The sequence below is a fragment of the Myotis lucifugus genome, unplaced genomic scaffold, assembly GCF_000147115.1.
Source record: "Myotis lucifugus unplaced genomic scaffold, Myoluc2.0 scaffold_121, whole genome shotgun sequence".
NCBI classification, from domain to species: Eukaryota; Metazoa; Chordata; class Mammalia; order Chiroptera; family Vespertilionidae; genus Myotis; species Myotis lucifugus.
This window is the reverse complement of record NW_005871169.1, coordinates 13,697-38,295: the sequence shown is the minus strand read 5'-3', so window position 1 is coordinate 38,295 and position 24,599 is coordinate 13,697. Positions and strand designations below refer to the sequence as shown.

The 24,599-nt window shown below is 37.8% G+C and overlaps 1 protein-coding gene across 1 annotated transcript in view; it reads left to right on the top strand.

Annotated features, from left to right (window-relative positions):
- LOC102442689 (plexin domain-containing protein 2-like) overlaps positions 1-24,599 on the top strand; it is a 315,731-nt gene that overhangs the window by 277,689 nt on the left and 13,443 nt on the right. The window contains exons 5-6 of the mRNA XM_006093737.3: positions 8,957-9,075; positions 23,092-23,191. Of these exons, the coding sequence (XP_006093799.2) occupies positions 8,957-9,075; positions 23,092-23,191 (219 nt within the window). The remainder of the gene's footprint in view (positions 1-8,956; positions 9,076-23,091; positions 23,192-24,599) is intronic.

Genomic DNA, 24,599 nt, shown 5'->3' with positions numbered 1-24,599 from the left:
TTTCATCTCTATATCTTATTGAAGGCTCTAACTTTAGTAGAGAAAATAGGAAAACAACAGTCTGCTTGGAAAGTTAATAAAAGATGGAAGTACAAACTTCCAGTTTTATTATGTCATCAGCATGTAAATTATAGCATAGGGTATAGAGTCAGTAATATTGTACAACGAGGGATGATTACTGGACTAATTGTGGTAATCACTTTGTAAGGTATATAAATGTTGAATCACTTCGTTGTATACCTGAAACTAACATAACATAGTATGTTAACTATAAAAATAAATTCAAATTAATTAATTAATTGTGTAAAAGATATACATTTCCAGCCACTCTATAATATAAAGATAGTATTTATTTGTTCAAATAAAAATATTATCTTTTAAAATAATGGAAATATTTGGTGTGAACAAAGCTATTTTTACACTTGTCTTAATGATCAAGGAAGAAATTCACTAGTGGGTAGTACACACAAAATGGTGCAGTTGTTTGGGGGAAATGTGATCATTGTGCTAAAAGCCAAATGATGATGAAGCCTTTTATAGGTCAAAATATCAAAGGAAGAAGGAAACTAAACATAGTTAGAAATATATTTTGAGAACTGCATTTCAAACAATTTGAATAACAACAACATGTATTATAATATTAATAACTCTGAATGTTAGCCATAATAATAATTTCCCCTTATTATTTTAATAATTGTTATATACTTTATTTTTCCTCTTTGAAAAATCTTATGAGGTGCTAAAGCTCAAGAATGTACAAGTAGATTGTAAGTATACGTGAGGCAAAACTATCACCAGAAACTTACCTGAAGCTTATTGCATGACCTACCGAAGAGAATCACCTTAGTAATCAGGAAATGATTGATGAAAGTTGATTATTTTCCAAGCTCTGTCACTTACTAGGTACAGTTGAGGATATTCACTCATGGGCATAGGATTCTGATGACCAAGTTTTTATTTCATTAGCATCAAAGTAATAAAGTAACTCTCTCCGCCCAGATACTCTCTCATACACCATGTACCTACACAGCTCTTAATGTTTTAATTTTACTGTTATTTCAGTGATTTTTACAAATTAATATATGGTACTCCAACAGAACACTAAATTATTTGAAACAAGGACTGTGACTATAGAAGTCATTTTATCTTAAATACCTGGCACAAGAAATCAGTAAGTCTTTCATAATTATTATTCAATGGATAAATAAATGAAAAAAATTAAATATGTAAGATGAGTTGTTAATTCTGAGAATAGTAAAAGTAGTAATACTAAAGAATTAATGTATTTTACTTTATTGAAATATCTTCTGTGTAATGGCCAGTGGAGAGATTGAGTTCCTACATTATGACAATGGAAGCTGAGTAATTGCTTTTGTTTCAATAAATGAATGAACCACGTTTTAATATTATAGACTCTTCACAAAGTCCTTTTGTACAATAGCAACTTACTGAAATATTTCCAACTTTAATTGGTCAGGATCATTGAAAGAATGCTTAAGGATGGAAAACTCAACATTTTAAGAAAGCAAAAATTTTCTAGAGGAAACAGCAGCAATTTAGAAAACTTCTAAGTTAGTATTTCTGTAAGTTTTAAATGACTAGATTTTAAAAATGAGAACCTGGAGAACATTATGCTAAATGAAATAAGCCAGTCAGAGAAAGACAAGTACCATATGATTTTACTCAAATGTGAAATTTAATGAACAAACTGAACCACCAAGTAAAATAGAGACAGACTAATAGAGAGAGCAGGACACACTCATAGGTAGAGAGAGAAGGCAGACAGCTCTGTTGGGGGAGGAGAAGGAGGAATGACTGTTGGGGGAGGTATTGAGCAAAAAAAGGAATAAAAAAAAAGAGAAAGAACTAACTCATGGACACGGGCAATAGCTTGGTGATTGTAGCGGGGTGGAGTTGGAAGAGAGCATGGTGGGGGGGATAAAAGGTGATGGAAAAAATAAAATAAATATTTAAATAAATAAATAAATAAAAATGAGACAATGTTTCTAAATGTTACAGGTAGCCTAGATGAATACAAAAGTCTGAGTCACAGGATATTAATGCAGAAAAATTAGAAAGGTTATAAAAATAAACCCTTTACTAGGAAAATAATTGAATAGCAAATTATAAAGCACAATTCTTGCTAATGATCAGAAGCTTGATACATTTAAAAGCTCTACATTTTTATATCCTCCACTACATTTTGTTTTCTATATGACAATTTACACATTTTTATATTGTATATCCATTAAAAAATTAATTTAGTTATGGTTATTTTTAATACTTTTGCCTTTTAACCTTTACACTGGAGTTATATGTGCTTTACCTGCCATCATCACAATATTGGAGTATTCTGAATTTAACTACATATTTACCATTACCATTGAGTTTTATGGTTTTATATAATTCCTTTTACTAATTAGCATGATATTATTTCAACTCAAAGAACTCCCTTTAACGTTTCCTATGAGTCTGGTCTAGTGGTGATGAACTCCTTCAGCTTTTCTTTGTCTGGCAAACTCTTTATCTCTCCTTTAATTCCGAAGGTCAGCGTTGCCTGATAGAATGCTCTTGGTTGGCCCTTTGACTATCTCATCCCACTCCCTCTGGCCTGCAAAGTTTCTACTGAAAAATCCAATGATAGCCTCATGCAGATTCCCTTCTAAGAAACAGATTGCTTTCCTTTGCTGCTTTTAAGTTTCTTTCTTTGTCTTTAAAGTCTGATAATTTAATTATAATGTTTCCATGTGAGTCTCTTTTGATTCATCTTGTTTGGTATTTGGGGGCCCCCTAGATCTGGATATCTGTTTTTGTTCCCAGGAAGGGAAATTTTTCAGCCACTATTTCTTTGAATAAGATTTCTGCCCCTTTCTCTCTCCTTTATCTTTCTGAGATCCCTAGAATGTAAATATTGGTCCACTTGATAATGTCCTACATGTCCCTTAGCCTATCATCACTCCTTTCATTCGTTTTCCTTTTTGCTCCTCTGATTGGATGAATTCCACTGCCCTGTCTTCAAGAGCATCAGTCCTGTCTTCTACCTACTGCTGAACCCCGCTATTAAAATTTTCAGATCAGTTATTATATACTTCAGATATATGATTTCTCTTTAATAGTTTTTTTTCTTATTTTTTTTAAATTAAATTTTTATTGTTCAGATTACATTTGTTCCTCTTTCCCCCCCCCCATAACTCCCCTCCTCCCAGTTCCCGCCCCACCCTCCGCCCTCACTCCCCACCCACTGTCCTCATCCATAGGTGCACGATTTTTGTCCAGTCTCTTCCCGCATCTCCCATTCCCCTCCCCCCCCCCCCAGAATAGTCAGTCCATTCTCTTTCTATGTCCCTGATTCATTATAATCACCAGTTCATTCTGTACATCAGATTATTTATTCACTTGATTCTTAGATTCACTTGTTGATAGATGCATGTTTGTTGTTCACAATTTGTATCTTTACCTTTTTCTTCTTCCTCTTCTTAAAGGATACCTTTCAGTATTTCGTATAATACTGGTTTAGTAGTGATGAACTCCTTTAGCTTTTCCTTAACTGTGAAGCTCTTTATCCGACCTTCAATTCTGAATGATAGCTTTGCTGGATAAAGTAATCTTGGTTGTAGGTTCTTGGTATTCATCACTTTGAATATTTCTTGCCATTCCCTTCTGGCCTGCAAAGTTTCTGTTGAGAAATCAGCTGACAGTCGTATGGGTACTCCCTTGTAGGTAACTGACTGTTTTTCCCTTGCTGCTTTTAAGATTCTCTCTTTGTCTTTTGCTCTTGGCATTTTAATGATGATGTGTCTTGGTGTGGTCCTCTTTGGATTCCTTTTGTTTGGGGTTCTCTGCGCTTCTTGGACCTGTAAGTCCATTTCTTTCACCAGGTGGGGGAAGTTTTCTGCCATTATTTCTTCAAATAGGTTTTCAATATCTTGCTGTCTCTCATCTTCTGGCACTCCTATAATTCTGATATTAGTGCACTTGAAGCTGTCCCAGAGGCTCCTTACACTATCTTCACACTTTCGGATTCTTTTTTCATTTTGCTTTTCCAGTTGGGTGTTTTTTGCTTCTTCGAATTTCAAATCTTTGGTTTGATTCTTGTGCTCCTCTGGTCTGCTATTGGGTATAATATTCTTTATTTCAGTCCGTGTATGCTTACTTTCTAATTTCTTTATCGTAGCATCGAGGGTCTCATTAGTTTTCGTGAGGCTCTGCTCAAGTTTATTGCAAGCCCTCAAAATTGCGTTTTTAGCTCCATATCCTCCATTTCTGTCATGTTTTTTTGTCTCCGCATCTTTTATGCTTTCTTGGTGCACCCCCTTGTGGTCTTTGTGCGCAGTCTTGTTCTAGTTAAGCCTTAATTGTTGTAGTTAATACTAGAGGGATTTGACCACCAGGCCGACTGGCTGTGAGAATCAGCTGTGTGGAAAACTTCAGTCCTCTGGGGAGGTGCTAATCTAGCCTTTGCCTGAGGCGATCCAGCAAATGGCTCTGCGCAGGGCTTGGGCGGGGCGGGATCAACAGGGCGGGGGAGGGAGCAGTTATGGCTGCTCTCAGTCCGTCCCTAGAGGCTCTGCCTCTCTGTCCCAGCAACCGCTGCAAACCTAGGAGGGACCGTAGCCAGACAGTCCCACTTCTCCCATTTGAGTCTGGGTCCCTAGAGACTCTTCGGGATCTGTAGCCCAGAGTCTGAGACTCCCTCCTGATTGAAAGCGACAACCGCGCCCTCAGCCACCAGCCCGCTTTGAGCGCGCACCACCGTACCTTTAAATTTTCCACACTGCGCCTCCTCTGAGCCTCTTAATGCTGTTGTTTTTCCTTCTAGTTGAAGAGTCTCTCCTCAGCCAGCCTTCCTGTGGTTCTGGTTGATGTCCGTTCTGTCTTTTAGTTGTATTTTTGAAGTGGTTGTTTGCGGCAGCAGTCTCCAGTGTTTACCTATGCCGCCATCTTTGATTCTCCTCTTTAATAGTTTTTAATACTTTTTCTGTCTTTGGCTGAAATTTTCACTGTGCGCATGCATTGCTCTTCTGACCTCAGTGTTCATCTTTATGACTTATTTTGAACTCATTTGGGTAAATCATTTACCTCCATTTCATTAACATCTGTCTCTGGAGATCTTGTTCTTTTATTTGAAACATATTTTTTTGTTTATTCATACTTCTTGGCTCTGTGTTGGTTTCTGCACATTAGATAAAATAGCCACCTCTTCCATTCTTGTTAGAGGGGTCTTGTGTAGGAGATGACCCTCATCAATCAGGCAGGCTGAAGCTCCTGGTTGCCTCTCAAACCCTTGTCGTTGTCTAAGACATCATCTTTGTTCTCAGTAGCTGAGAGTGTTCTAAGACCCATCAGTGTCCTAAAGGGAGATCAGTCAGCACCTAGATGCAAGCTGATTTGTTGCTACCCTCAGGCAGCAGCTGGGGAAGTCTGCAGTCAAACCCCTTCCAGGGAGAAACTGGGGGACAGGCATTTTTGCCTGCTCTCTCTGCACTGTGTCTGGAAGTTTAATCCTGGGAGTGCTTCTGCACCATTTTGAAACTTCTTTGTTTGCTCTAATCTCTGACTTGTAGATGCAAGCCCTGTTGGCTATCAGAGCAAGGTGGTTTATTTTAGGTGCCAAACCTCGATGGCAGCCATAAAATTTGGGGCACTCCACATAGACAGAGCTCCTTTGAGATAAATACTGGCAACTTGGTTTTACTGTTGGAGTGAGCTGCAGGGAGAAGGTGGAGCATTAGATGAATGCTACTTAGATGCTGGACCCTCATGCAGCAGCTTATAAAATATGTTGTCCCATCTCTTAAATGAAAAGACTGGGGGATGGGCATTTTTGCCTGCTCCCCGTCTGCTGACTCCTCCGGGGTGGAGGGCATGGCCATGGCAAGTGCACAAAGATAAGCCTGTTTGTTACAAGCCTGTGGAACTCAGGAATGCACAGCCCATTGTCCATCACAGCTAGCAATCTGGGGGCCTGTCCCGCAGGTGATTCCACAGAACTGGGGGCCAGACTTGTGTGTAAGCTCCTCCAGGGAGGTGCTGGTGACCTTGTTGTAGGGTTGTATGAGCCAAAGGGGGAAGGCAGGGGAACTGCCTCCTGGCTCTATTGGGCTCTAGAGAGGACCATAGTCAACACCTACATATGTGCAGTTTCTTTTTTTAATTTTTTAAATAATTTTTTTCTTTATTGATTAAGGTATTACATCTGTTTCCTTATCCCCCCAAATTATCCCCCCCCCCACTCATGCCCTCACCCCCCTTGTGTCTGTGTCCATTGGTTAGGCTTATATGCATGCATACAAGTCCTTTGGTTGATCCTTCCCCCTTGCCCCCTCCCTCCCTTCCCTTCCCTCTGAGGTTTGACGGTCTGATCGGTGTGCAGTTTCAATGTAGATATTTTTTCAGTCACCCGATGCATAGCAGTCACTCAGCTAGTTTCTGGATTTCTCTCAGAGGAAATTGCTTTGCGTGTAGCTATGTAACGTCAACGTAAGAAACATTCAAACCTATGAAGAATTTTTTTGAGTTTATTTCTGCCAAGTTGTTGGCAAATGCCGAGAGGCAGAATCTCAACGGATTGAGATAATGCTCTGGAGAATGGCAGTTTTCACCTTGTTTTATACATTACAATCAAAAGAGGTGACATAACCTGGGTGATGTGGCTCAGTGGTTGAGCGTCGGCCCATAAACCAGGAGGTCACAGTTCGATTCCCGGTCAGGGCACATGCCCAATTTGGGCTCAATCCCCAGTGGTGGGTGTGCAGGAGGCAGCCAAATGATGTTTCTCTCTTATTGATATTTCTATCTCTCAATCCTTCTCCCTTCTTCTCTCTAAAATCAATGAAATATATATTTTTTTAAAAAGAGGAGATGTAAGTGGGTTACATGAAATCCATTAGTGATAGATTAGGGAGTTAGGAGAAAGCAAAGTGGGGAAATTCTGGGTTTGATAAAAAGTAAAATGATAGACACATACTTCTTTTACTTAGGTGAGTACAGGACAGTCAACAGTCAACAATTAACTCAATAATAATGAGGAGATTTGTGCTCTCTGCAGAGTGGTGCCTGTGCTTTGAGGGGAAAAAGGAAAATGACTTTGACATTCCAACAATATGTTATCATAGATGCAAAAAGACAATGGACAGGCTCAGTTAAGGTAAAGATTGACCTTTGTCAGGGAAGATACTGGCCTAGGACATGACTACCCACCATAAACTACTTTTAGTTTTAATTTTTTTCATTTCAGACCATCCTTTGTGGTTACTTTAGGTCTCTGAACTTGCCAGGCTGCCCCCCAGACCTAGTCAGTCAGGTTAGCATGTGGCCCCTTTTCCTCCACAACAGTTAGGGTGTCGATTGGAGGAAGGAAATTCAGAAGCCTCCTATGTTGCCATCTTGGTCAAAAGCTCTCAGGTTAAGTTATACTCAAAAGCAAGTAAAGACAGTGTTCTGTTCTGCATGGGTCATCTGGTGCAGCAATTAGCTAGGGAACAGTCAGAGGGAAGGAATGCATGGAGTAAGGTATGTGGGAAGGGGTGTGGAGCGTCCATTCCCTCTCTGGGCATGACTCTCCCAGCACCTCCACATCCTCACCAACCCAGAAGCTCTCTGTCATACAATCTTGACTTTTCCTTTTTTAATCAGATATTTATGGACCTGGAAGACTGGTTTTGCTCTTTTAGTTCTGTGAGTTTCATTTTCTGTAAAACATTTTTTGACAAAATGATTTTTTAACGGAACAGAAAATCCAATACTTAGAGCTAAGCAAAAATATTAGCTGCTCATTTGTTTTCTTAAAAAAAATATATGGAAAAAACAATGTCCGTTAAAACAAATATATGAATTCTCATTGGTGCCTTTTAAACCGTGTTCCAATTTATATTCCATGTTAATAGTTTTATCGTAAACACTGGTAGATTAACTCATTAGAACATGATATATAGCACTAAAGATTTTTCCCAGTGTACTTCATGGAGGCTTCAGAAATCTGAGCCTGGGGACCTTTAAGCTACCTGGAAGCCTTCTCAAGGCAATACAACAAAGAACTGCAGGCATTATGAATCAAAGAAGAATATTTCCATTCAGGTTAAAGGAATTTCTTCAGCATGGAAGAGTATAATTCTAAGTCTGGAAGAGCCATTTTCGGGTCTTTTATAATAAGCAATTCTAGCTTTCCTGAATGTGTTCCTTTCTCTCTCAGCATTTGTCAATGTATTCGAAATTCATTCAAATCACTTGGGCTGCATTTTGAAAGTGGCTCATGGAAATTTAAGCAGACAATACCCATTAACACTAATGAACTTCCTAAGGCAAAATCCCCTCATACTGGGCTCAATATTAACCTCAGTATGAGGTTAGATTTTACCAAATATTTAGAGAATACCCAATTCTTTAATAATATTTCAAATGCTAATTTTTTAAAACTGGAAAACATTTCTTTTATCCATTCTCTCTCTTTATTTTAACAGCAGATATTGTGGTCTTTTACCCTTACGTTCCATTAAGGCAAAATAATGAAGTGTTAACATTTTACTTAAAGGGATATAATGAATACTTTAAAAATAATGAAAATAAATCAGTATGCCTTAGCAAATTGCATTCATGCTGAAGTTTTAGTCTTCTTAACAGGTGATGGCCAAAATCCAAACTGTAGAATAATACTCAGAAATTTTGAATTCAATTTAGATATCATCAGTGTCTTCATCGTCATCTCTAATATCATCAAACTGGTTTTAATCATCATCTTCAGGACCAAATGTATCTATGTCATGATTTTAGCATGTTCCGAAAGCTCACCATATGCCAAATGCTATTTCAATTACAGAATTCTATTAACCATATAAAACTTAAGTAGCACAACTACTAGATTTGAAGGCTAGATCCATATTTTTTTGTGAAGGCTCCGCCCAGAATCGATTGATATGCTTTTCTCGTTGTGTTTCTTCTGTTCCGATGGGGTTTCCAGGCACAGCACTTGTTGTCCAGTGGGACCACGTACATCTCCAGGATAATTACAACCTGGGAAGCTTCACATTCCAGGCAACCCTCCTCATAGATGGACGCATCATCTTTGGCTACAAAGAAGTAAGTAATGTATTGAAAATTTATTTCACCCTTGACTTTGACCTCTATCTATTCTTTCCTTCAAATGTCAAGAAAGAGACACTTTATAGTAATGAAACTCAAATAATTTTCTCACCTCTTGGTTTCTTTACCTTGACTTAAAAAAAGTTTTTAATCAATTGGGTAGTACTGATTGTTAATTCTTTGTTGTTTTTTAAAATATTCTTATATCACTGGCATTATAATCCATTAATTTTATAAATTTATTGAATAATTATATTCTAGTAATATTATAATAAAATAACTCTAAGAACAAATATTTTCAATTTAGAATGCAATTGTTTATATATATATATATATATATATATATATATATATATATATATTGCCTTGTAAATTTCTGTGACATTGTTTGATTCTACCTCCAAAAATAATAGTAAACGTGAAAACTTGTATGCCTCAATGACCCAATACTGAAAGTGTTCCAGGATAGCCTTTCATCAATGGTTATTGCAAGCAGATAGGAAAGATTAATTAGAGGTCTAAGTGAAGGAAAAACAGGGAATTTAAACTTATGACTTGTTTCATTTTACCAAATTGACAAAGTAAACAATGGAAACTTACTAAATTGTAGCTTAAATTTAAGGAATGTCTAAATTAGAATAATAGCATGTTTGGTTTAAAACTCTATTGACAATGTAATTAAGGTGTATTAGACAACCTAAACTTTAGGGAAAGAAAACAGTCTATAAGAATAAAGTTCCAGGAACACCCGATGGGTGTTTTAGGCAGTCATTAGGCAGGAGAGACTCTCTGACAGTGTGGATTGACAGTGGGCACTCTCCACACATGGACTGATGGGTATTTATAATGGTGCAGGCTCAATATCTTATTTTAGTTGAAGAGTTACTTTCCCTTAGGAAATGAATCCCTGGCTATTAAGAGGATTTTGACAATTTAAAAAGGATTCACTTTGATCAGTCTTCTGAAATTTATCTTTTCTATAAAGTGAAGGGTAGTTATATTTCAATTAAATATCAGCCAACTTTTGGAAATTTCATAACCAGACTAGATGTTTCTACTCCTTTGAAGAATTCTTGCATGTGGAATTAATCATTTGCTTGGGGCAATAATAACAATGGATTATATAGTATAGGATCTGTTCTGCTCAGTGCTTCTTTATCCAGAGCTATGTTTTGATATCCTAGCCCACCATATTCTTATCCCACTCCCTGGAAGCTGAGAAAATATCACTCAAGGGGACTTATTCAAGTTGTTTTACAATCTAGAATACTGCTGGGACTGCAGAGCGATGTAATGGAATGTGAGTTTTCAACAGTTCAGCCAAGAGTGGTAAAGTTTCTGGAAAGATGCAGGGTCAGTAAACCTCAATAGCTGTAGACTTTGGCAAAACAGAGGTCTGTGTTCTTACTGTAGTCTCTTTCTCTAGTCTTTATTATCAAAACTGCCATCTCCGTTTACACTGTTCTCAATGGGTGTCTTGCATTGAAGAATAACGGTTTATTTTTCCTTTTCTCTCTTTACAGTGGGTTTAGTATTTTTAAATGTTTTTCTTTATTTTAATCAAAGAAAAAAATTATTATGGTTTCTCTGTTTTGGAATGGGGAATATTAGACTGGTAGGCAATTATAACACTGTCTCGCTGAACGTCAGAGTTCTAAACTCAGAGTTCTAAAGAAGTCATTACATTATTATTTGTCTTGCTGTCCTTTCTCTCCTGGTTAGAAAGCAGTTTCTTACATCCTACTCTACCTTTTATTTCCTGATAATTGTCATGAATTTTATTTTGTAGAGGCAAGTTCCTCTTTGTAAAATTTGCCACAATGAATGTACCTGTGCATTTGGGATGAGATCCAGGTGCTCCTGCCACTTCTAAAAAATAATATTTATAATCATGATAGCATAAACTAGTTGCTTACATACTGTACTTGACAGAATGCTTTAACATACATTATAGTTTTCAATTCTTCAACAATAGTCTATATTCTTTTTTTAAATTAAATCTTTATTATTCAGATTATTACAGTTGTTCCTCTTTTTTCCCCCCATAGCTCTCCTCCACCCAGTTCCCACCCCACCTTCTATCCTTACCCCCCCTCCACTGTCCTCATCCATAGGTGTACGATTTTTGTCCAGTCTCTTCCCACCCCCACCACAAACCTTTCCCCCCTGAGAATAGTCAGTCGACTCTCTTTCTATGTCCCTGATTCTATTATATTCACCAGTTTATTCTGTTCATCAGATTATTTACTCACTTGATTTTTAGATTCACTTGTTGATAGATATGTATTTGTTCTTCATAATTTGTATCTTTACCTTTTTCTTCTTCTTCCTCTTCTTAAAGGATACCTTTCAGCATTTCATATAATACTGGTTTGGTGGTGATGAACTCCTTTAGCTTTTTCTTATCTGTGAAGCTCTTTATCTGACCTTCAATTCTGAACGAAAGCTTTGCTGGATAAAGTAATCTAGGTTGTAGGTTCTTGGTATTCATCACTTTGAATACTCCTTGCCACTCCCTTCTGGACGGCATAGTTTCTGTTGAGAAATCAGCTGACAGTCGTATGGGTACTCTCTTGTAGGTAACTGACTGTTTTTCCCTTGCTGCTTTTAAGATTCTCTCTTTGTCTTTTGCTCTTGGCATTTTAATGATGATGTGCCTTGGTGTGGTCCTCTTTGGATTCCTTTTGTTTGGGGTTCTCTGCGCTTCCTGGACTTGGAAGTCTATTTCTTTCACCAGGTAGGGGAAGGTTTTTGTCATTATTTCTTCAAATAGGTTTTCAATATCTTGCTCTCTCTCTTCTTCTGGCACCCCCATAATTCGGATGTTGGTATGCTTGAAGTTGTCCCAGAGGCTCCTTACATTATCTTCATATTTTTGGATTCTTTTTTTCTTTTTGTTTTTCCGGTTGGGTGTTTTTTGCTTCTTCATATTTCAAATCTTTGAGTTGATTCTTGCAATCCTCTAGTCTGCTGTTGGAACTCTGTATAATATTCTTTATTTCAGTCAGTGTATGCTTAATTTCTAGTAGGTCCTTTTTCATAACCTCACTAGATTTCTTGAGGGTCTCACTAAATTTATCGGCGGTTTCTAGAAAATTCTTGAAAAACCTTATAAGTGTGGTTTTGAACTCTATATCCAGTAGTTTGCTTTCCTCCATTTCTGTCATTCGTGACCTGTTTCTTTGTCTACACATTTTTTATGTTTCCCTGTGTTGATAGAGTGGCTTTGTGTGCTAGGTGTCCTATAGGGCCCGTGGCTCAGCCTCCCCAATTACCTGAGGTGGACACTCTTGGTGCACCCCTTTGTGGGCTTTGTGCACAGTCTTGTTGTAGTTAAGCCTTGATTGTTGTAGGTATCACTGGGAGGAATTGACCTCCATGCCAATTGGCTGTGAGAATCAGTTGTGTCTGCAGTGGGAGATCTTCTATGCTGGAGACACCCTTCTGGGGCAAGACTTGCTTCAGTGGGGCCTTGATGCTCACTGAGTCTGCCCCCTGAGTGTGTCCCTTATGGATCTGAGGAGTTGTAATCTGGATGGTCCCACTCTGACCACTGGGTACACTGGCTCTTGGATCTCTAAGGAGGTGCTTATTTAGCCTCTGCCTGAGGCTACCCAGCAAGAGCTATGGAGAGATCTGCAGATTCCTCTTCTTTGTTTGGGGTTTGGAGGTTCCCAGACGAGGCCCAGCTGTGAAGCAATGCAAGCTTCTGTGGGGCCTTGGGCCTTCTTTTGGAAGTTCTGGGTCTCTCTGACTCAGCTGCAGTTTGTCAGGTAATTTTCAGATTGCAAAGGGCCAGGCCATTCATATGCAAAAGCCTCTGAGCACAGTTGGGTGGGGCGGGGTCTCAGGGGATCAACAGGGCAGAGCAAACAGCTATGGCTGCTCCTCAGTCCTACCCTAAGAAGCCCCGCATCTCAGTGTCCCGGTAATCACTACAAGCACCTCTGAGAGAAAGCTGCCCTCGAGTTCCGACCGATGCCAGACAGTCCAGTTTCTCCCCGTATGAGTCTGGGTCCCCAGAGACTTGCCCGAAACTGGAGTTCAGAGCATTCAGGAGCTTGAGACTCCCTCCCAATTGAAAAAGACAACCGCGTCCTCAGTTGCCAGCCCTTTCCACGTGTGCCTCCGTACCTCAGCACTTTACTTCCACACCTTCTCTGAGTCTCAGTGTGCTTTTCTCTTTCCTTCTAGTTGTAGAATTTCCACTCAGCCAGCCTTCCTGTGGTTCTGGATGATGTCCGTTTTGTCTTTTAGTTGTATTTTTGAAGTGGTTGTGTGAGGCAGCAATTTCCGGTGTTTACCTATGCTGCCATCTTGGTTTCCCTCAATATCCTATATTCTTAATATTCTTAGTCCTCACAAAGGTGCTGGCACATGGAAGGTGTTTATTAAATGTGCCTGACTTAATTATGGAATTAGATCATGCACAATTAGCTATATTTTACAGCTAAACAGACTGAGTCAGAAAGGTTGAATGACATGCTTGAAGTTGCAGAGTTAATTGAGGGCAAATCCAAGGCTAAAAACCTTAATTTCGGTGACTCCAAGTGACCTCAACATTTTCCCTCAAGGTGGTTATGTGTAAGATTCACAAATGAATCTCTTATTTGTTTTTTAAAAATAAATATTTGTTAATACTTAGTGTTTAATAATCCTTTTATCTGATTCCAATATATTATGCAATTTTAATCCCACAAAATCAGGAGAGTATTTCTATTTAAGTTACAGAGCTAACAAAATCATGAGAATATATAAATATAAGGAGTATAATTTTGTGTTCCTATCCAAGTTAAACTTACAGAACCAAAATTATAGATAGGAAGTAAGTACAATTTTTTCTGCAATACGTTGCTTCTAGCTGGTAATGCCAGCTTTGTTTTATTTTAGCATATTTTATGTAAGAATAAAATAATTTGATTTATGCAGAAACTACCAATATTAATAACTTGGTTAAACTGCAGAGTAAAATTATTATGTATTAAAAATAATTAATGATGCGTTAAATAAATTTATAGAAACAAATTTTATTTTATTACCCTCAAGTAATTTATTCCAGTAGCTAATTATGTTTCTCTTAGTAACTCTGGATGTGCCCATAGTAACCACTCCTATGACCTCCAATTCTGTCATGTTTTATATACTGTCATTTCTCTAACAACGTAAGTTTTAGAGTGCAAAGTAGATAATGATCAATAAATTAGAAAATACATTTGCTCTTCTCATAACAATCTTGCTTGTAATGGGATTGAGATAGGAAAGTACTAGTGCTGTCTAAAATGAGTGATTGCAGATTTGCTCCTAGCACTCAGTGTTCCTTCACCAAAGTCGCAGTGTTCTAACCATACTGGTGAGGGAAACAGTGGAGGCACCGGTTCCTTTACATAATTCTCTCCTGAGGTTATAGCTCTGTATTATTCAACCAAAGATTTGAAATTCTCTTTTAAGTTATAGACCTTCTTTGTTACACAGCTGTTAATTTTCATTAACTTCAGAAACATAGTTTACTTAGGATGAACCCAAAACCCCCAAAATGTGTCTTCGTTTTAAAAATGTCCTCTCAAATGATCAAGTCTTCACTTTAATGCACTTTTCAATTTCAGGATAGCCATATGTTTCTTTTTCATAAATTTAATTATCTCATGAAATTAACCATTTTATTTATTTTCTTAAATCTATTACTAACAGTTCTTTTAAAGTTTGTGGCAGATAACTCTGTCTAGATTTCTTATGTGTCTGTTTCAGTCATCTGTCTTTTTCCCCTTTGTGGGCTTTTATTCATGGCTCATGGCTCCCCAGGTAATTTTCTATCAAATGCATTGCTTATAAAATACTAAAGATACACTGTGAGGCTGTAGTTGCTGTTTTCTTCCCCCAGAGAGGGTCTACTATTTTTTTTGGATGGAAAGAGTAATGCTGTGCAGTGCTAAGCTCATTCTAAATTGAACACCAGTGCTTGTAAAGGCTGTGTACTAGTAGTTCTGATTAGCCTTTACCCTTTGAGTCTAGTCCTGCAGGGATTTCCACTTAATGCCTGGGTACTTGCTATGGCCTTTTGGCCTTAGTGGCCCTGAACGCATGTATTTTCTTCAACTCCATGAGACTGACTACAATTCCCGTCAGCTTCTCCGTCTTTGAACCTGGCTTAGGAATTGCCAAATGTCTTGTTGGGAAGGTGGTGTTGGGTTTACTTCGTGATTTCCTTTCTCTGGAATCATGGCTTTTCAAGTCCTAGCTCTCTGATAGGCACCTGATACCTTCAACAGATGCTTTCCACGTCGTATTCATCTTTCCTGCTGGATCTCAATAATAGAAATCGTCTTATACAAGTTTGTCTGCCATAACCAGAAGTCCTGTTCACTTTTAATAACAACCTCCAAATTTGATAAATCTAGCACGTATTGAGCTCTTCATAAATACCAGGCAGTTATGTAATGCTTAAAATTTCTCTCATATAATTCTCATAGAAACCAAGGGTAGTTACTTTTATAATTTAAAGAGCAGGAACCTGAAATGCCCAGAGAGGTTAAGTAACTTTCCCAAAATTATGAAACAAAGATTTATTTGAGGGAGTATGACTCCAGAGCTTATAGGCCTAACCACTGTACCATACACACTGCCTCCCTGCAAACTTCCTTGTACAGAAATGAGTGGACTGCTTCATTGATGTCATTGACAGTCTTTCCTGGCTAGTGATTAAAATACTGTAACTCAGCCACTGAGAGCACGGGGTGAGAATGGTTTGCCTTCCACAGCATTTATCTTATTTTGTTAAATTTATAAAGGAAAAGAAGTTGTACATAGATTAAAAAGATAAAAACATGCATTCTTTCTTAGATAAATGGAATTTGGAAAACTGAATTCCCATTTCCTATTTTGTTAATAACGATGTATGTCTCTGGGACCCAGATTCTTTATGTTACTTTAAATTGTCATTGAATAGTGATGATTGTTTGATTACAAAAATGTAGACTTAAAAATTTTCATCCGTTCATAATTTAACAAGGACACTGCATATTCATAAATTGTTTACAAAAACATTAGAGATTTGAAATCAGATTTTTTACAGTCCTTGATGCTATCTATCCTAGAATTCTATCATATTTTAGAAGTTGTACTTTCTCTGAGTTGCTTCATCTCCTATTATATTTTGAATGCATTGTTATTTTAGATACAAACTAGGGAAGGATGTGATTCTTTTTGTGTCTTTTGCAAATTTGGTAATTTTTTTTTACCACCTCATAGTGGTCATTAGTTTTGGACAATTCAATTAAAAAAAAATGTATGTAATCTTTCTATCTGGTGAAGTGGGAAATCAGACAAAACAGTCCCCAACTGAGGGCCTAATTCTATGCGTTTTCTTGGTTGAATAGCTTCTTGTCTCCTCCAGCAACAAATTTTAGAGGAGGTTGGTTTAGTGGAACTTTATTGTTTATTAGGTAAAATCACTTTTTAATGTATTCTACCGTTTAAGTATTTAAACCTAATGTTCCTTAGTGTAACATGTACTGCTTCTATGGAAGAATGCATAGTTAATAAATGAGCAGTGGCAAAGGTTGTAGGTTTAAATGGCATCCGTAATGTTTTTTTAGGACTATTTCTCTCTTTTTTTTAACTGTAATGATCCTTCACTCATGGTAAACATCCTGAAAGTATTAAAAGATGAACCGTTGCTAGCTTGTAGAATTTATGGGGAGATGTAATTCAAGAGAGTAAGAGAAAGCCAAAAAGATTTGAACAGTGAAACAATTGCCATTAGATAATAAGTAATTTAATGTTTATATCTATTACTGCACGTCTGAGAATGTTTGCATGTGGTAATATAATAGATATGGATCCAAGAAACTTTATAGTTATGTGAGTAGAAATATTTATATTTACTTGTATATTTTATTTAAATAACATTTATCTTAAAATTTATTTAATGAATGTATGATACCAGATTGAAAAAACCCAGATGGCATAAAATGCTGATTATTAACTCTCAAGAAGGAATTTTAAGGAAAATGTAGACACAGATGATTTTATAATATAGCACTTCCCTGTATTTTAAATATGAAGTATAAAATGTTACATACCTGGCTTTATTTAGGATCTAATTCATTCAGATATATATATATATTTTTAGTTATTTCATACATACTAATAAAGTTCCAGATGTTTTCATTTCTTTTTACTTTCCATCTTGTAAGAAAATGACAAATTTAGCCTTTTTATCTTTATAATATTTCAATGACAAATCCCGTGGGTAAAAATAAATAAATAGATAGAGTAATTAGGTAGAAGAATCAATAGCCTAGAAAAAATAATTCTAGAAATAGAATATTTGTTGTAACACTGGCCCTGCAACTAGCAGTTATATTGTCCTTGAGCAGTGCACTGGGTATTTCTGGGTGCACTTTCTCCTCCCAGCCTCACTGTTTTACCCTGAGGTGTCACTGAGAGGTCTGCCTTAGGAGGTGCTCTCACTCCCATCAGGCCATGTGCTTCCTGTTCTGATGTTTCATGACCAAAGAGCTGCTTCATTGCTGAGGTAGAGACCTTGACATTCCTATCTCCCCAAACCCAGGATGCAGAGATTCCTAATCCCCTTTCTTTTCCCCTAGTGTTTTATTCCCCAGCCAGGTTTAGACCAGCTCCCTTTTCTAGCGATCATCCCAGATAAAGTTCCCACCATAGGTCTGACTCTCTTGAGCCGAGTTGCACAGGCTTCCTAAGACGCAGGCACCTGCCTCATTGTCATCTGTGTATGAAGCTCCAACTCAAGTTTGCCAACCCTATGGTAGGCAACCTTTAAATCAGAGGTCACACTGGTGAGTGTGTGTGTGTGTGTGTGTGTGTACGTGTGTGTGTAAAATGGATGTGTTGCCAACATTTAAATATTTGAAAGTTTAAATAAAAATATAGATTTGCATTTTCTCCTGAGAAATCAGAAGCCTTGATCACTTGTTGCTCCCAATTCCTCCCTCACCAACTTCTTTCTTACTCCAGATTAGCACTAGTTTCTGAATATAGGGAGTGTCCTTATTTATCAGCTTTATGCTATTATTTCTCTCCTTCCAGATGTTCTGCAGGGCATGATTGTGGAGATGGGGCAGGAGGGATGCTAAGAATGTATCTTCAGCATGGGGCTCTCTTTTGCTTTCATGCCATCAAGTGCATTATTCGATACCTGGCCTATGAGAGGTCAGTTACTGTAAAATAAAAGGGGATTAAAATAATTGTGTGAAATGTTGGCGACATACAGTAAAGCAAATGGATTTGTGTATTGTCAAATTTAACTGAAAGCCTTTCTAGTCAAATGTAGTTTTTAGACAACTAAGAACTAACAATCTGCACTTTATGTGTTGTTTTGATAATAATAAAAGAGAGTGTGGCTTTGTAAAATTGGATGCTGTACTTAGTAATGGTGAAGCCAGAGCAGATATTTAAGGAAGATGAGGTAGAAAGTTAAGGGTCGGATGCAGGTGAGAATGGGCAAAATAGTAAGCTTTGATTTAAAACACATATACAATATATATATAGAGAGACAACATATTGCTGATTAGCAAGTGAAGAAAAAGAGTGAACAAAAATGAGCTTAGAGTAATTCTTTTCTGGTTACGTTCCGATAGGCATATGATTCATACTTTGGCACACATGCTATACAATCAAGCCCTTGCTGAGATGCTGAGCCGCTGACCAGATAGCTAGCTGGGTCCATAATGGAAACAAATGAATGTTTTGGCGAGGATTGCAGGACACAACAGACAGGAAAATAAAATCCCATTACCTCTAATCCAAGCAGCATGCTGTTACCTCCCTGTTTAGAGACGGATGTAAAAGTTCACATTTCAGGTATTGTGTTGGCCCTTGTGTCCCGGTGAATGATGCCACAGTGCAGAACAGGGAGCAGCTCCTGACTTTGAACTTCCCTCCCAAGGCCAGTGGGCTGTGCCCTGCCTTGGCTCACTCCTAGTAGCCTCCCTGCCTTAATGTTGTCTAGTGACTGCAGCTCTTTCCTGCATCTGGCTTAATGTGCTTCACTGTGTCATTTATGGGAGAAATATGCTTATTTAAATAATAAACATATCTGTCTCTTATTAAGTGGGATAAAAATTAAAAGACTTAAAAAAGAATGTATAATTGGTAGTCTAAGCCAAAATGCAGCCATATTTTAACTGGCACTGATGGTTCTTTTCTATCTCTATCCTGTGGAGGAATGTAATTGTAAAACAGCCTCAGAAATTTATGATTCAGTACAAATCACACAAAGGCCAAGTAAAAATTGAGTTTTGCTTTAATCATAAAAGGCAACTATTATAGGTACATGAAAATAATGAAGCTATATTTCTTTTTTTTATAAAAGCTGACATAGTTAAGAGTATATAATTTCATGTTTCCTAACATCCCTATGAACTAACGTAAGAGACATTTTCCAGATAAATATGAATTTGCAGAAAGGATAACAAATAGCTTCTCATAGCAAAGTTTTTAGAATTTTTGAACTTGGACATCATCCTTGGCCATGGCTTCTCTGGCTGTGGACTTCAAATCCTTGTAAATGCAGAGTTCTCCAAAGAATAGATGATTGCGACAATATGACAAACATGTTCTAGTGCTCATTTTGTTCAGTATCTGATCGTTTATTTACTCATATACATGCAGTTGCTTTGCTGATATTAATAAAAAAAGCAACACATTTTAAATGCAGTTTCACAGTACTCCTGGTTCATCTGAACGGTCTCTAATCATTGACGTGGAAACCTGCAAATGGTCTGACTGGCTCCAAGTGCTGGCACAGCTCAGTTCCTTGGCTGCAGTGAGTGAATGAGTGATCCTTTCTCAGAACAACCCCACGCCTTTGATATTTAGAAGTAAAAAGATTACAGTCCAATAAGGCAGAGTGGAAACGATAATGACAGTATCAGGTGGAGACAGGCAAACATGTTTCTGAAAGAAATCTATGAGAAAGCCTGGAGTTGTTTATCTCTCCCTCATTAATCTTTTGCAACATTAGTCATTTAATTCAATTGACGGAAGAGGTTTTTGCAAAACCTGATATGTAATTATTTTGTAAAAGATCTAGGTAGCTTCTAGGAAGATGTGGGGAATCAAAAGCTTCTTATTCATTTTAATATTTAATCAGGATAAAATACCACCGTTTTAGAAAGCCTAGGCTCTTATTCATGAACTCTATAAAATTTTAAAGAGAAGCATTTGAAGCCATTGATCTTGCCATAAAGCGATCATCGTTTTCCAACCCTTCTTCTGCTAGTCTCCATCTCAGAACATGGCAGTGCCCGTCAGAGCTGCCCAGGCCTCCTCTGCACACCCAGGGCACGCCACTCAGGGCCTGCAGCGGGAATGAACCCAGTGCACATGTGGCAGCCCTGGTGAAAAGCATGACTTCATTTTTCCTGCTAGTTAGATCCAAAGTCTTGGTGGCATGGTTGACCTTACTCTTTGTCTCACTCTCCTTACTAAATTTGTGGCATGTCTTGATAGCAATTCCTTCATAGTTCATCCAGAATTCATCCTCCTGTTCTATTTTCACTTGCCACTTTAGTGTAGTCCCAGCAACCCCTCTCTTACCTGGACACACAAGATGCTGTCTTAACTCCTTTCTCTCTTACCCCTTGGCCCTGCAGTCTCGATCACACAGCAGCCTGTGGGATCTTTTTCACATGTGAGGGCACTTTTTTCCTCTGTTCAAAACCCTCTAAAATCTTCCCCATATGACGTGGAATAAAATGTAAAGTCATCGCCATAGCTTTCAGGGAACGCGTGCTCCCTGTGACCTGCCGCCACCACTCCCATCTCCTCTGACACCTTTATTTACTCCTGCTCCAGCCTTTTAATTCCGAAAAACACCAAAAGGCAATTCAGTCAAGGTTGCATGACAAATCACCTCAAAATGTATTGGTTTAAAAAAACTACCTTTCTTATGTCTCACAAGATGCCTGTGGATCAACTCAGTGGTTCCACTAATCTGGGTGGTACTCTTCCGATCTCAGTGGGGCTCACTCATGCGCCAGGTGGAGTGGGTAAGGGCTAGCGGGTCCAGGATGATCTCTGTTGGAAGGAGAGTAACTCTCCACGTCTCTCTCATATCTACAGCAGACCAGCAGGGTACATTCTCGTGGCAGGGGCAGGGGGCCCTGAAAGGAGGTGGAATGTGCAAGCACTTTTTGAGGCTCCTTTTTCCTTCATGTTTGTTGTTATCTTCTTTTGCAATATTACTGAGCCACGAGTTAAAGTGGAAGAGGATGGCCAAGTGAAAAAGTAAAAAGTGTGGATACAGGAGGACATTGATTGGAGGCCATGACTGCAATTGATCCTCCACAGATAAAAAGCACCAGGGGAGAGAGTTTGACTTCAAGACAAAGTATAAAGGAAGGCAGTGCAAGGAAGGAAATCGGTGAAGAAACAAATCAAATGAAGGATGGTAGGAAAGGGAAAGGATAAGGAAAAGTGATAGGAAAGGTGGAATGGAAAATCTGAACATAAGGGGAAGAGATGCTATACTAGGAGGTGTGCAGCAACCAAGCCATGTGCGCTGGAAAACAAACTCTGGGGAAAAAATAATATTCATAATAACAGTAAGATTTTTTAATTGCTAGCAATAAAAACTCAAGGTCTGCTTTGAGTTTGGGTGGGGGGGGGAAGACTTGACTTGGGGTGGTGAACACATAATACAATATACAGATGATGTATTATAGAATTGTATACCTGAAGCTATATAACTTTATTAACCAATGTCACCCCAATAAACTCAATACAAATTAAATAATAAAAAGAAAATGATTTGCAATAAAAAAGAAGGAAAGAAATACACTAATTATCACAGAATTATCTGGGAAAATACTTCACACCTAGCAGAAGAAAGCTGCACTCATAGATGTTGCGGGATGAAGGCAAGTGGCAAATGCCAGTAGCGAAGCTTTAATACTTATTCTAGGCAGGCATCTGTTAATAATGCTGCTTAAAAATTATGACTTTGTCCTATTAGGATATACAAAGTATAACCTGAATTTGCATTTTTTCTATGCTTATCCATCCTTTTGTCTTTTTGTCTTTAACTGTAATTTGTCTTAAATGTAAATTACATTTATAGCAGTACTCCTCCACATGGAGTATAAAACTGAGTAAACTGAGTATAATGCCCATGAAGAAAAGGGATTCATATATTGATATTGAATATAGGTTGGTAAATAACTAAATAAAGTATATCAAAGTTTAATTTAGTAAATGCACTCTTAGAAACAGAAATTGTGGTTTGTTTGTTTTTGTTGTCCAAATATCAGAATAATTTTTAATGCTGGACATACTGACATAAAATTGGAATATACCATTGTTTGAGAAAGGATTGCTTTGGTACATAAAGGGAAAATCTCATCTTCCATTTACATGTTTGAAAATAATTTCAGAAACATTAAAATTTTCTCTTAATTGGTCAATTTTAACTAAATAGTCCTTTTAAATATTATGATGTCAGGGGCAAAAATGAGCAGGACAGCTCTTATTATACCATCTTCTCTTTAGTTTATTTTTTCTCTTCTTATTGCTATACCATTTGTTAAGGTTTATATAACAATGTCTGATCTAATATTTTCTTTAATGAATTATTTACAGATGGCCCACAACCTATTTATTCTACTTAAAGATTTTTAGGGTGCATTTATTTTTCTCTTTTTGTTTCTAGTCCTTTTATTTCTTGAATATGGTTTCATTCCCATTTTTATTCCTATAAAAATGATAATAAAGTTAGTAATCATTATTATCTAGACTCTTCTCTATGTCTAGAAAAAAATAGAGTTCAATAGTCTGTCTCATTTATAATGCTGTATTTTATTTGGTATATTCTTAATGTGTCTTTATTTTTTAAACTGTAAATATTAGGAATGTTTGTCATATTCAGGTTTGTGTTCCAGTTGTTCTCTCTTTAGTTCTTCATCTCCAACACCTGATTTTATTTATTAAGCAAGGTGTAATTAAATTCTAACACATAGCAATCTGCTTTTGCTTTTTCAGATTCCTGTTTTGGTCACGCAGATAAGTTCAACCAATCACCCAGTGAAAGTGGGGCTGTCTGATGCATTTGTCGTTGTCCACAGGATCCAACAAATTCCCAGTATGTAGAAGAAGGGTAATTGCAAAGTCAGAACCTGCTGTGGGGGTAAATGTAAAAGAAATTGATTTGGGCAGACGTTAACTCTTTGAACAATAGAATTACTTAGATAAGTGCTGCTTGTTAATTATATTGTTTGGTTTATAACTTTTACTGAGGTTCTCTCTCTCTCACTAATAATTTAGGTAAAGTAAAATTAGTCAAGGCAAGCCTGCATATTTTGAATTCTTTGGGATGGTTAGCTTGGTTGTGCAGATATATTTCTTTTATTAATAATAAGAAAAACATTAAAGAAAGACATTATTTGACTAAAAGGTGTATGATAGGTGTACATTTATCAGCAAAAGAGGAGCTCTGTGTCATTTTATGTTTAACATAAATATAAATTTAGGTAAATAAAAATTTTGATGGAATTATATATATTAGAGAAGATACATATTTTCTCTTCTAAATTAGTTTTGCCTACCTAGTCAACTTTGCATTTTGTAGAATAAAAACATATGTGCTATTTTGGGCAGCTATTCATCATATTAGAAGTTCAAAATGTAAGTGCTATTTGTAGTAGTCTGATGCTGTAACTAGCCATCATCTGAAAACTTCTGTTTTTTAAAACTCCTCTATTTTAAGAACAGTCCTCAGGAATGCTTGGGTATGTTCATACTAAAAGTGTCTGCTTGTTCATTTGTGTCCTAGATGTGCTTATATAAAGCAAGAGGTGATAATAAAATACATCTCAAGATTAGGTCATTTCTTTTCCTTTTATTTAAAGTTATTTTTCTTCTTTTATTTTATGACTAGAGGCCTGGCACATGAAATTCGTGTACAGGTATGGTCCTTAGGCCTGGCGCAATCAGGGCCATCTTCCCCGGCTGCCTGCAGTCAGCCCTGCCCCCAGCCACCGCCCACCCCGGTTCCCCATTCGCCATTGGGCGATACGAGCCTGCTGGCCTGGGGGACAGACTGAGAGGTTGGCTGTTCCTGCCCACTCGCCGGCCCCGCCCCCTCCACAGGTCACTCTCTGTGTGTGGGGTGACCAGCGAGGCGGGGGCCTTGGCCTGGCACTGTGTGCATCCCCCATTACCTACCTACCCTTGGTTCCCCATTTGCCATCAGGCGATGGGAGCCTGCCAGCCAGGGAAAGGGACTGAGAGGTGGTCAGTGCACCTCACAGTGACTGGCCGTGTGATCATTCTAGTCATTCCACTGTTTGAGTCAATTTGCATATTATCCTTTCATTATATAGGACTAGAGGCCCAATGCACAAATTTGTGCAAAAGTAGGCCTTCCTCTCCCCAGCTGCTGGCACCAGCTTCCCTCTGGCCACCAGCAGGCACCCAGGACCCAGGTTTCCCTCGAAGCCCCAGCTTCATCCAGAAGGCTGTCCAGAGGGATTTCCAGAATGACGTCTGGT